We start from the raw sequence: 11,689 nt of genomic DNA, 5'->3' as shown, positions 1-11,689 counted from the left end.
GTTCTGGTTTTAAAAATAAAAATATACAAGAATGTGTAATTTATATACTACTTATAAGATAGATAATAAAAGATAAGAATAATAATAATAAAAACTTTTATTTATATAGTGCCTTTCATGAAATCCAAGGACACTTTACAGAATTACTGTGGCTAAGCTAAAGGAGGTTGTAGGCAACTGAATATACTGAAAGTTAAGTACAATGAGCACAAATAAACAATTATATTTCATCAGCAGGATATTTTTTTCTACCAGTCGGATTTGTCTGTTTGACTGCAGAAAATACAAATCAATTAAGAATTCTCAGAATAAAGAAAACACATCATGACAATACATTTTGTGTAATCAGAAATAATACTTTGAATGAAAATGACTTATGGTTAAACATACCAACTTTATATCTAGACAGACTAAATCTGGGGGAACTATCAGGCCTAGTTTAAAGTTTCAAACAGGAGAATAAAAATCTTAACAACTTTGTAGACAAAGGAACTTTTATTTACTCTATAATAGTATACAATATAAGACAGATACATGATTGTAACAAGCTATATTCCTTCCATGATATCAATCCAGATCAGGAGGCTTAGGCTAAAAACTTTGTTCATTATAGACTGTTTCAGCCTGACATTTGCAGCGCTGTGGAGATAGGTCCGGCAATGCGAGACTACTGCAAAGAGAACCTGATCCAGATTTGGGTTATGGTTATACTGCATGGGAATGAATTCAAAGTTCAACACAAATTGTTAAAAATGTAAATGTTTACATAACAGCTGACAGTTCAGGTGGAGTGATATTACAGATCCTTGTGGTTGCTGCTGAGCAGTGTGGGATAGGATGTGCCGATGGAACCCCGGTGCCGATAGACAACCAGCTCCAGCACATACTCGTCCACTTTCACCACCACAGACGTCCTCTTCTCAGTCGACATGAGAAAGATGATGGTGAAGAGAGCCACCTCAAACTCTGGACTGACACCAATAAAGGAGCCACCAATCGGCTTCACCAGGCCTCTCCAACTGAACTGCAGGTTCAGGACGTGGTCGTCTTCATCAGGCTGTAAAACAATGATAGAAAAAACTCATTAAGGAACTCATACATTTATCGGTTGTTCAGTAACAGCACTGATTGTTTCTATAGCGTTTTTGTTCAGTATCTTCATAATGTAGACCAGGGGTCACCAACCTTTTTGAAACTGAGAGCTACTTTATGGGTATTGAGTCATACGAAGGGCTACCAGTTTGATACACTCTTATGAAATAACAAATTTGCTCAGTTTGCCTTTAGTTATATATGATTATTAATGATTAATGATACTCATTTATGTGAAGACACTGGTCATGTTAATGATTTCTCACAATAATTATCAACAATGACTTAACAAGGTGGGTAACCGATAATATCAATATTCAATTTTCATTTTTAGAATAGGCCTGAGGGCTACTCATGTGGTCCTTGGGGGCTACCTTCATTAGGTGACCCCTGATGTAGACACAGTATTTTCTTACTGTATCTTTGCGGTCTCTTGCTTTGTAGCCTTTGTAGTCAATATGGTTGTTTTTTTCCTGCAGGTAGAACTGGATCCAGTTGTGAAGACCCATAATCTCCCGATCAAACTTGGTTTCTCCCACAAACACATGTTCAAATCCACAGGAATCCTCACTATAATGAAAAATAACATGTTTCAAAGATAGGTTTATTAAGTCCACATGTATGGCCTTATTCATCCTGTGATCAGATCCCTTTAGATATTTTCTCTTATCTACTGTGTTTGAATGGCTGCCTAGATAAAAGCATGAAAACACTTTTAAGGTAACACAACCTGCTTTAAGAAGCAATTGAATATCAAATAGATGCAAATTGTCAGTAAATAAAACAAAATTAAAGTTTAACCCATTCACTCAGATATATTCTTTCCAATGAAAGTATATTCTTGACCTTGGAAATAATAGTTTGACTAAAAAAAAGTTAAATCTCAACTTACTTACTACCTTCTTACGGATCAAAACTTCATTAACTGATGCAGACCGTGAGATGTGGTTAAAAGCTCCAGCAAAGCTAGTAAGTGTTTATTTTTTGTCAAAGATGTATTCTTTATTTGAAAATATATTTATATATTTCTAATTTCTCAGTCTAATAACAGGATTACCACATGCAGTAATTGTAACTTAACTATTACTTAAAAAAGAATACAAAACATAGAATACACTAAGTGTTGTAGCACTGTATTTATTCATGTACAGTATATATTTTTACATTCCTTAATGATTCTTGAGAAGGATATTTATTTGTCTTCATGCCAGCTAATTCAGCTGCAGAAAGCAGTAAAGGTTGACTTCCACAAGTTTTTCTGTAGATGATTAAACCTGTGCTCTCTCTGCTAACCTCCAGGATCGTCTCCTTCTACATTACAGTAGCTCCCCTTGCTATTATTTTGAAACTCACCCTCCACTCCTGTCCCGGTGGTAGAGGCGAAACCAGATGTCATACAGCTGTTTCTTGAACTGTCCAGGGTCTGATTGTGACTGCCCCTTCCTGACCAGATACTTGTGAGCACACTATAAAAGACAAAAAAACAAACAGTATAATGACATATACATATATACATACAAAAGTAAGGAAATTTGTGTTAGGTAGATTATTTCTCTGTGGTAACAATGCTTTTTGGCAATACATCTTATACCATTGGAAAGCCTGTTTAGTTCCCTTTCAATTGGTGCCCCATTTGTAAGGAACATGCATTTGTGGGATGAGCAGCAGCGCTGAGTATGTGGGTTGCGCCCATGAAATATTTGCCAAATCTTCTCTGCCAATGCCAAACAGCTTATTCTGCCATTGACTTGTTTGGTGTTTGGTGGATTGGATGATTGAAGTTTGAAGGAACAAGACATATTGGCAATTTAACAATTTATTCATTTCACAAACAGGAGCCTCAGTAGCGTGTGGAAGAACCATACACAGCCACAACAGCCTGGCACCTCCTCCTCATGCTGGTCACCATTTCCTCACTCTGTCAGCACTTAGGTGCCGTAGGCTGTCTTCTACAGATTTGCAGTCAAGGTTTGCGGGACGACAATCCGGAAAAGACTGCACGCAGCCAATCTCCGGTCTCATAGGGCTGCCAGTAGTCCTGCCATGACTGCCCGTCACCATCAGACCCGTTTGCGCTGGTGTCGGCAACACGTGCACTGGAACCTGAACATGTGGAGGAACGTTATGTTCAGTGATGAGTCCAGATTCTGCCTACGGCAGTTGGATCGTAGGGTCAAAGTCTGGAGAAGACGCCGAGAACGCTATGCTGATTGCTGTTGCCCCACACCATCACACCGAGGCAGTGTGATGGTGTGGGGCGGCATCTCCCTCACTGGAAAAACAAGGCTTGTCATCATTGGAGGCAATCTCAATGCAGAGAGATATAGAGATGAGATTTGACAACCAACCAGTGGCAATCCCATATCTCCACAGTCTGGGACCGAACTTTATCCTCCAAGATGACAACGCTTGCCCCCACAGGGCGGGGTTTATCAGAGACTACCTCCAGAATGTGGGAGTGGAGAGGAGGGAATAGTCTGCCAGCAATGCTGACCTCAACCCCATCGAACACTTGTGGGATCAGCTTGGGCATGCTGTTCGTGCCGGAGTGACCAACACAACCACGTTGGCTGACTTGCGACAAATGCTGGTTGAAGAATGGGATGCCATCCCACAGCAGTGTGTGACCAGGCTGGTGACCAGCATGAGGAGGAGGTGCCAGGCTGTTGTGGCTGTGTATGGTTCTTCCACACGCTACTGAGGCTCCTGTATGTGAAATGAATAAATTGTTAAATTGCCAAAATGTCTTCTTTCTTCAAACTTCAATCATCCAATCCACCAAACACCAAATGAGTCAATGGCAGAATAAGCTGTTTGGCATTGGCAGAGAAGATTTGGCAAATTTTTCATGGCCGCAACCCACATACTCAGCGCTGTTGCTCATCCCACAAATGCGTGTTCCTTACAAATGGGGTACCATTTGAAAGGGAACTAAACAGGTTTTCCAACGGTATAAGATTTATTGCCAAATAGCATTGTTACCACAGAGAAATAATCTACCAAACACAAATTTCCTTACTTTTTGTGCTAAGTTTATATATATATACTACCGGTCAAACGTTTGGCCGAAAATAGAGCATACTGATAAAGAAGTTAGTTTGTCAGGCTAAAACTGTATATTCCCTGAGACTGAAAGGTAAATCTTGTGTTTGGAAAAACAGATATTTGAACAACTACATATCCATGACAGCTGGGCAAAATTCTTGTTGAAGAAGATCTTGTGATTAAGCTCCAGAACAGCTCCTAAACTGATTTTGTTTTGAGGTTGCTTTGTTAACCAGTAATACCTTTTGCAAAGTATTACAAACAAAATAAAATGCATAAAGGAATATCCTAAAATAAGGATGCAAGGTGTATGTATAACTAAGAGATGACTCCTTCTCTCTCACAGCCACTGCACCTTCATGACATTGGTCTCCATGATAGAATCAATAAAGAGCATGTTCTCTTTTTGCTCCTCTGACGTCACAGTCTCTGATACACCTGTGGACACCTCATAGTTGTCCAGCAAGTTCATGAAATCTGCATTAAAAAAAAACATGCTTGTTAAAAAATGTAAGTAGTAGCAAAAATACAAGAAGTGTAATGGAAAAAAAATTAAACTTACGTAAATATGTCTTGATACCCTTGAGTTTGTCTTCATTGACATATGTGAAGAGCGGAGCCCTGGCGTTGTCTCTGGCATAGTTACTGCCCTGAGCCACATAACCTGCCCTTCCCTGAGCAAAACCCATACAAATACACAGACCGACAACAGCATGTAAATGCAAAAGGCAGGAAAACTGACTGCATGGGGTTTGCATGTTTGCGTGTATCTCTGAGTGTTTTGCATTGCAGAGAAGCTCTGAAGGCAGACTTGTGATACTGACCTGGAGGGAAATTATGTAATCAGTCCCTGGCCTGAGACGGTTGGTATCCAGGCGCCAGAGTTGGTTAAGCACATCGGTGAGCTCCTTGTTGGCTTGTTGCCTGTTAAAATGCAAATAAAACAAATGCAGTGAATTAAGTAGAGTATTGGTGGTAGACAAAACAGAAATGGCACAATAGAATTAGATTATTTCTGACACTGAAACATACATTTTGAAACCTGCTCAAACTAATAAAAACGTTTTTTAGAGGTTTGTTTTTGTTCTTTAGAGAGAGAATTCAGAGACAATAGGCCTTTTTCCCAGCAGACATATAGATTTGCCACAGGGGGAAAAGCCTGTATTAACAATGCCTGTTCTATTCAAGTGTCCCAGTAAGTCACAACAGTGTTACAGTGTGACAGTGAGCCAGCGTGCACAAGATCTAAAACTAAAGCAGCTAAACAGGTCTTCTGTGAAAAAGGCCTATTGTTAAAAAGTTCAAAGATACACATATTTACTGCATTCGCAGAAATTATTACTATTATTATTTGTGATAACCTTCCATAGACTTTGAGTGATATATTTATTTTATCCTTTACTGACCTACATGGTTTTTTTTTCCCCAAGAGTAGCCTTTGATTATAATTACACATTCAAACATTCCCAAACAGTTAGCTTTAAAAGAGGTAATTAGTTTTACCACCAATGATTAAACCAACCAGTTAAACCAATCAAATAGTGAGATTTAAGTAACCTACTTATCACGGTAAGCTTTTATGATAATGCGTTGCTTGATTTATTTATTCAGATAACTAACAGGAAATTGCTGTAATATACCAAACCAAATCCTTGTATAATTCACTTATAATGTGGTTCAGTAGATAAATATATAGAGTACACTACAGTATCTTCAAGGCTAAGAAGCACTAAGAGGAAAGAGGGTGAAATTACTATTTCAAACAAATGCAGCTACAATTCGATCAGTGTTTGAAACGCCCTCTTGTCTAATAAAGACAAAATTTAAATTGTAAGGGCCAACTTGCACATTGACTATTTTGTTCATGTTTTCCATTTAAGTAGGTAATAAAAAGCTTGAGTGCATGTCAGCGTTACATTAAAACTTAGCTAACTGAACTAAACTTAGGTCCTCCGACGGGGGGCATGTCATGTCACCTACAAATGCTGGAGGCCTTCTGTTTGTTTTTTTCTTTTTTTGTTTCCTGGGACCGGTTTTGCTTGTTCCTGTGGTTTTCTGTTGTTAGACAGCACAATACCAGCAGAAAAAAACAGACCAGTCGAGAAAACTGGCCAGCTCTATCGTTAAGTTACAATTAACATGTTATCTTCAAGTGACAATGCCATTTAAAATATCTCATATGTGCCACACCCTTCCCGCCATTTAAACAGAGGGATGTTTGACATATTGGGGAAACAAATTTGAGCAAGACCGGAAGGAGCACATACTAATACAGAAACTTCTCTCTTCTTAAATTAGTGCATATCACAAGGGAGAACAGCCACACGTCATCGCTTCTATTCAAGTCCTGTTCTGTTTGTTCTGTTGTATAATTTAACCCACTAATCACTACCAGACCCTGCAGCACTCACAAACAAACAAACACAAACTCTAACACATAACATCCAGAAATCCACTGTACACACCTGTAATCTGCACTGAGAACAGCTATTGGTCTAAACCAGAAGGACATTTGTGTTTTAGAAACAAAACCTGCAAACCTTTTCTCTCGACATTACCATCGAGAAGACCCCTGAGAAGTATCGTGTTACAGTTTGGCTGAAGTTTAGATCACATATTTCTATTTTGAATGGAAACAACGTAAAGTGGTCGAAAGTTGGCTGAAAATGTCACTAATCAGCTAAAGAAATACATACATATACAGGAACTGAAGAAAACAAATTAAAAGATAAGTTATTTTGATGTCTCTCTGCTCTCTAATTGTCACCAGAAACTTACCCCTTTGCCATGATTTCGTTCAGTGGTAAATGTTACTCTCTGGCTTCTTATCCTCTCAGATGCCATTTCATGCGGACAGTTATCGGCGTCAATCATGACGTTCCCAAAAGAACCAGCCAATTACAAGACCCGAAGGCGATATTACGAATCCCACTATGGCCACGCCAAGACCCGCCCTTCAATAGCGTTCACACACTACTATTGGCCAGGCGTCCATGCTTACATGTACAGGTCCTATCCCCTGACCAATCCCCTAACCCTAACCTTAACCACTCGAGGTGAAATGCCTAACCCCAACCAATCGAGCTGCTTCGTAGGGGGGGTCTTGGCGTGGCCATAGTGGGATTGGTAATTTTGCGATCCGAAGACGCCCCCGCCCCTCCCTCTATCATTAGAAGGATGGATCCCTAATACGTCCATGGTAAGGAGGCAGAGCATTGACTGTAAATATTAATTATTTAATAGTTACGTCACTTCACGAGACAAACGAGAAAAAACATACTCAAACCACTTTTTCCACACAGTTCTGACCGTTCAACACGGAAACCGCAACACAACGGTGCACGGTCATAGACAGTATATACATTTGGTCAACACCTGCTTTTATTTTGAAAACCACTACCAGAAGGAAGGAAGATGACTTTTGCGCAAGCGCAACATTCGCACACGTTGTTTTGATATGGGTTTGGCAGAAATAGCTAATAGATAGTCATGTTTAAATAACTTCACCACGCTGTTTACGTTGTTTATTGTGTTTGTGTTTTACATGTAGGTTTCTGATTTGACTGTTAGTATCTGTAATTAGCTGTTGGTCAAACGGGACGACAGAAAAAGCTGACGTTTAATGAAAGCTAACCTTTCTAGCTTAGCACTCTATAGCGAGAAGTGGCAGCATGGCAGCTGTACTGGAGCTGATTGCTGGGAGCTACGAGCAGATCGCCTTCGGTTACCAAGTGAATACTGATGGGGAAGTAAGTCTGTCTTATTTTTTTTTGTTTTGTAACGTTATATAAGTTAATGTCTCGACTGGTCTGCGTTGTATGTTCTGCTCTCTGTCACTTGAAAATTAAACTGTCACTGGGATTGATGGGTAGTCCTACAGGGCAACCACGATTTCATGTTTTTCGTCGGGTGATGAATAGTGTAACCTGTTTTAACTAACTGGCACTGTCAGAAACCTAGATTCTATGTATTTTCTCCCCGTTTCAGTACTTATATTAATGCAAAGAGTCCATTCATTCTCAATCGTTTTTTGTTCGTCATGCAGGAGTGGACAGCCAAGGCGAACTTCACACATCACGCGCACACTGCGTCCATATCAGCTGCGGCAGCCAGTGAGAGGTTTGTTGTCACAGGAAGCAAAGATGAGACCATACAGCTGTACGACATGAAGAAGAAGACTGAGCACGGAGCTTTGCTGCATCATGATGGCGAGTATCATTATGTACACTGACCAATTCTACAATGTAGACCAAGTAGCTGTGGCACTAAGATTTCTTATTTGATATAGGGGGCTTCCTAAAGATCTCTGTAGCCTGTGGTCAAGTTCATGTGAAGGCATTTATCCTTTTACATGGAAATACCAAGGATGCTGTAGAGACTGATATGTGGATGGTTAGAAAGGACATGGACAAAAACAATTCTATTTTTTAATTTCTTGTGAAAACAAAAAAAAAAGAAATCCACACAAAAGATTACTTTCTTATTTAAAAATAAACATAATTTAGAGATCTTGAGAAAACTGCTGCATTCTTTTGTGAACTTGACATGCCAATTTCATTTTCATTTATTTATTTTTTTTAAAGTCACAATCTCTCTCCCTTTATTTCATGCCAGGTTTTCCTGACTGCTTTTCTCATTTGTGGTAGGCTATAGGTATTGTAGCTAAACTGCTTTTGCCTCATGATTTGTAGTTTAAAAGACAGTTGGGGCCTGATTACAGCACATTTATCCAGACAGCCTAATGGACTTTATTCATTTTCTTTACTGTGGAACAAGGATAATAAAATATCATTGAAGAATTTACCATGTTTACTTTTTACTGTTTGTCAAACTGTAAAGAAAGACACTAGCTTTGTGGTCTGCACACCTGACCCAAACTTCTCTGTATTGCACAGGCACCATCACCTGCCTGGAGTTTTATGGGTCATCTCATTTACTGAGCGGAGGAGAGGATGGACTCATATGTGTGTGGAGCACAAAGAAGTGGGAGTGTCTGAAATCCATCAAAGCTCACCAGTAAGCATGCATAGAGAGCTGCTGCAGAAGCACTGAGCTGGTTGTGTTTGTGGTATTGTTGTATTTTGTTGGCGTTAAAGTAACTTGCTTAATCCTCTTGATTTGCTCAGTGGCCACGTCACATCGCTGTCTGTCCATCCGTCTGGGAAACTTGCTCTTTCAGTTGGGACAGATAAGACTCTCAGGTAAAATTCAGTCCGTGAGGCAGACGATTGATTTAACAGGAAATAAAAACATGACTGTTTTGATCTTTTTATCATTTTAGAACATGGAATCTAATTAACGGAAGATCGGCCTTCATCAAAAACATAAAACAGAGTAAGCCTCCTTTTGGATTCTGAAGTTAAGAACTTAAAAAAATTTATTTTAGCAATATTGGTATGTTTGAAATGAACTTCAACCTTTTTTTGTTCCCTTTTGTTCCCTAGATGCACACATTGTAAGATGGTCTCCAGATGGGGATAAATATGTGGCTGTGGTGAATGACAAAGTGAACATTTACGACCTGGAGACAGCCTCTGTGACAGGAACAGTCACAAACCCCAAGAGGATATCATCTGTTAAGTTCCTAAATGTGAGTTCCTTGACTACAGGTGCTTCTCGTGTCGCTTAAATTGCCTCCTCGACTCTTCCACTTGCCTCCCTTCGTCATGGGAAATCATGGGAGGAGAGAGGAACCGAGGAAATGTGTTTTAGAGGGATGAAACGTCCTTTTCATCTGAAGCGTCACGTGAATTCGTCAGCTGTATGGGCGGAGTTAGCAACCGCTTTCAGCTGCACGGCTTCCGGGATGGCTGCTCTTGTGTATCCTCGCTCATGGCTCCTCGGTGATCCCTCTTCGATGCTTGTTCCTCGGGGCAGGAATAAGAGCTTTGAGACGGCCTTCGCCGAGGAGGGACGGAACATCCGGTTTGACAGAGGAGTCGGAGAGCTATCAAATGAGCGACATGAGAAGCACCCTACGACTCTGAGAAACTTGCACTTACAGTGACCTCTATATGTGATAAATAGATTGTTGTGGTTGAGATGATTTGTATCTGCTATTATATCAGGATATGACAATAATAATAATAAACATGACAATGAGTTTAAATAGATGCTGTAATCCTGCTTGTTTTTCAGAACTCCATCCTGGCCGTCGCAGGAGACGATGAAATTGTGAGGTTTTGTGACCTGGGAAAAGAAAAATGGGTGTGTGAGTTTAAGGCTCATGAAACCAGGTAAATTCATAGTGTTTTTTTTTACTTCACAGATCCACCACCATGTACTGTATATCTGAAAGTTGTGTTTGTAGTATGTATTTAAAGTAAAGGCTTTGTAAAATAAAATACCACAAAACTTGCATATATTTTTATTGCAAACATTTTTAAACTTATACCAAAATATCTTATATTCGTATTCAGGCTAGTACAAACCTATATCCTTTTGTGATTTCAGAGTGAAAGCGGTTGACAGTTTCGTGATGGAGGATTACTGCGTGCTGGTGACGGCTTCAAACGACGGATTCATCAAAATGTGGAAACTCAATATAAAAGAGGCATGTTTCTAGTGTTATTTATAAACATTTGAGTGTATAGATATTAAAATAAATGTCAGACATAAAAAACAACAACATTCTGTTACAAGACATATGATATAGTTTTATATCAACAAATCTGTTTGGCAAAAATTGGCAAAAATGACGAGCTGCTGTTGATCTAGCAATGTACTCCTGTTGTCCAACAGGAGCTGGAGTCTCCCACTCTTCTTGGGGAAGTGAACACAACAGCCAGACTGACGTGCCTTGCTGTGTGGAAACCATCATCAGTGCAGCAGACCGCTGAGGAACCAGCATCCGAGGCAACAACATCTGAAGGTACCGTAGTTGTCCTGCAAACACTGACTTTTGTTCCATTTCATCATCAAGTTATGAAAAAGATTTGAGGATTTTGGTCTTTTTTGAGTTTCCATGTTGATAGGGATGCATTGTAGGTGGTTCAGCTTTCTCCCACTAAAATCTAAATAAATAAATCTATTTGCTTCTGTCCACAGAACTCGCACAGGAGCTTTCAAAGAAGAAAAGAGTCCGAATTGTAGCAGAAGAAGTCGTTCTAGAAGACGAGAGTAAACCCAAAAAGAAGAAAAAGGGCGGTGGAAAATAAAATGGAAAAAAATATCTGTTTTATTATTGATGGACTTGTGTCTGGACTTATTTGTTCACATATGCATGTGCTGTTTGTGGTTGCCACAGGGAGGTCATAAAGTACAGTTTTTAAGAACAGAGTTTGTGAATATATTTTGCTGTCAACAATGACAAGAAGAAAAAAAGACAATGGAAAATGAGAGAGGCAAAAAATAAAAACGTTTTATAATCCATTTACTGCTTTTTATCTTGTCAAAAACACGCCTTTACTCATGGTTACCACTGGGAGGTGGTAAAGCACAGATGCTGATTGCATGTTTCGAAGGATATATTTACTGTCTTTGTGGCAATATAGTCACGAGTCGATTATGGGGCACCACTTTCGTCCTTTGGCACTATTGAAGAGTGATAAGT

The 11,689-nt window shown here is 39.5% G+C and overlaps 2 protein-coding genes across 2 annotated transcripts; one reads left to right on the top strand and one right to left on the bottom strand.

The window, feature by feature from the left end:
• Positions 1-133: 133 nt before the first annotated feature.
• On the bottom strand, positions 134-7,003 carry LOC114565420 (poly(U)-specific endoribonuclease-C). Its single transcript, XM_028593456.1, has 7 exons — positions 6,916-7,003; positions 4,962-5,061; positions 4,700-4,811; positions 4,493-4,614; positions 2,446-2,558; positions 1,509-1,662; positions 134-1,057 (listed from the first exon to the last, which is right to left on the bottom strand). Exons 1-7 carry the CDS (start codon positions 6,924-6,926, stop codon positions 797-799), a joined length of 873 nt encoding a protein of 290 aa, XP_028449257.1. The 5' UTR covers positions 6,927-7,003; the 3' UTR covers positions 134-796.
• A 519-nt stretch (positions 7,004-7,522) lies between these two features.
• On the top strand, positions 7,523-11,506 carry pak1ip1 (PAK1 interacting protein 1). Its single transcript, XM_028593476.1, has 10 exons — positions 7,523-7,886; positions 8,183-8,345; positions 9,033-9,153; positions 9,264-9,338; positions 9,419-9,471; positions 9,582-9,727; positions 10,276-10,373; positions 10,591-10,690; positions 10,879-11,008; positions 11,185-11,506. The coding sequence occupies exons 1-10, from the start codon at positions 7,809-7,811 to the stop codon at positions 11,292-11,294; spliced, it is 1,074 nt and encodes a 357-aa protein (XP_028449277.1). The 5' UTR covers positions 7,523-7,808; the 3' UTR covers positions 11,295-11,506.
• Positions 11,507-11,689: the final 183 nt, after the last annotated feature.

This window comes from Perca flavescens, chromosome 12, assembly GCF_004354835.1.
Source record: "Perca flavescens isolate YP-PL-M2 chromosome 12, PFLA_1.0, whole genome shotgun sequence".
In the NCBI taxonomy this organism is placed as follows: domain Eukaryota; kingdom Metazoa; phylum Chordata; class Actinopteri; order Perciformes; family Percidae; genus Perca; species Perca flavescens.
Note: the sequence above shows the minus strand (reverse complement) of the source record. Positions and strands in the feature narration are given on the sequence as shown.

What these genes read in the sequence shown, in the direction of transcription:
- LOC114565420 (XM_028593456.1), bottom strand. An exon ending in ATTACATAATTTCCCTCCAG is followed by an intron (nt 4,812 to 4,961) that starts GTCAGTATCACA and finishes GGTTTTGCTCAG; the next exon opens with GGAAGGGCAGGTTATGTGGC. An exon ending in CAAGAGACCGCAAAGATACA is followed by an intron (nt 1,058 to 1,508) that starts GTAAGAAAATAC and finishes ATTGTTTTACAG; the next exon opens with CCTGATGAAGACGACCACGT.
- pak1ip1 (XM_028593476.1), top strand. Translation starts at nt 7,809, where the DNA reads ATGGCAGCTGTACTGGAGCTGATTGCTGGGAGCTACGAGCAGATCGCC. An exon ending in CATCTGTTAAGTTCCTAAAT is followed by an intron (nt 9,728 to 10,275) that starts GTGAGTTCCTTG and finishes CTTGTTTTTCAG; the next exon opens with AACTCCATCCTGGCCGTCGC. An exon ending in TTTAAGGCTCATGAAACCAG is followed by an intron (nt 10,374 to 10,590) that starts GTAAATTCATAG and finishes TTGTGATTTCAG; the next exon opens with AGTGAAAGCGGTTGACAGTT.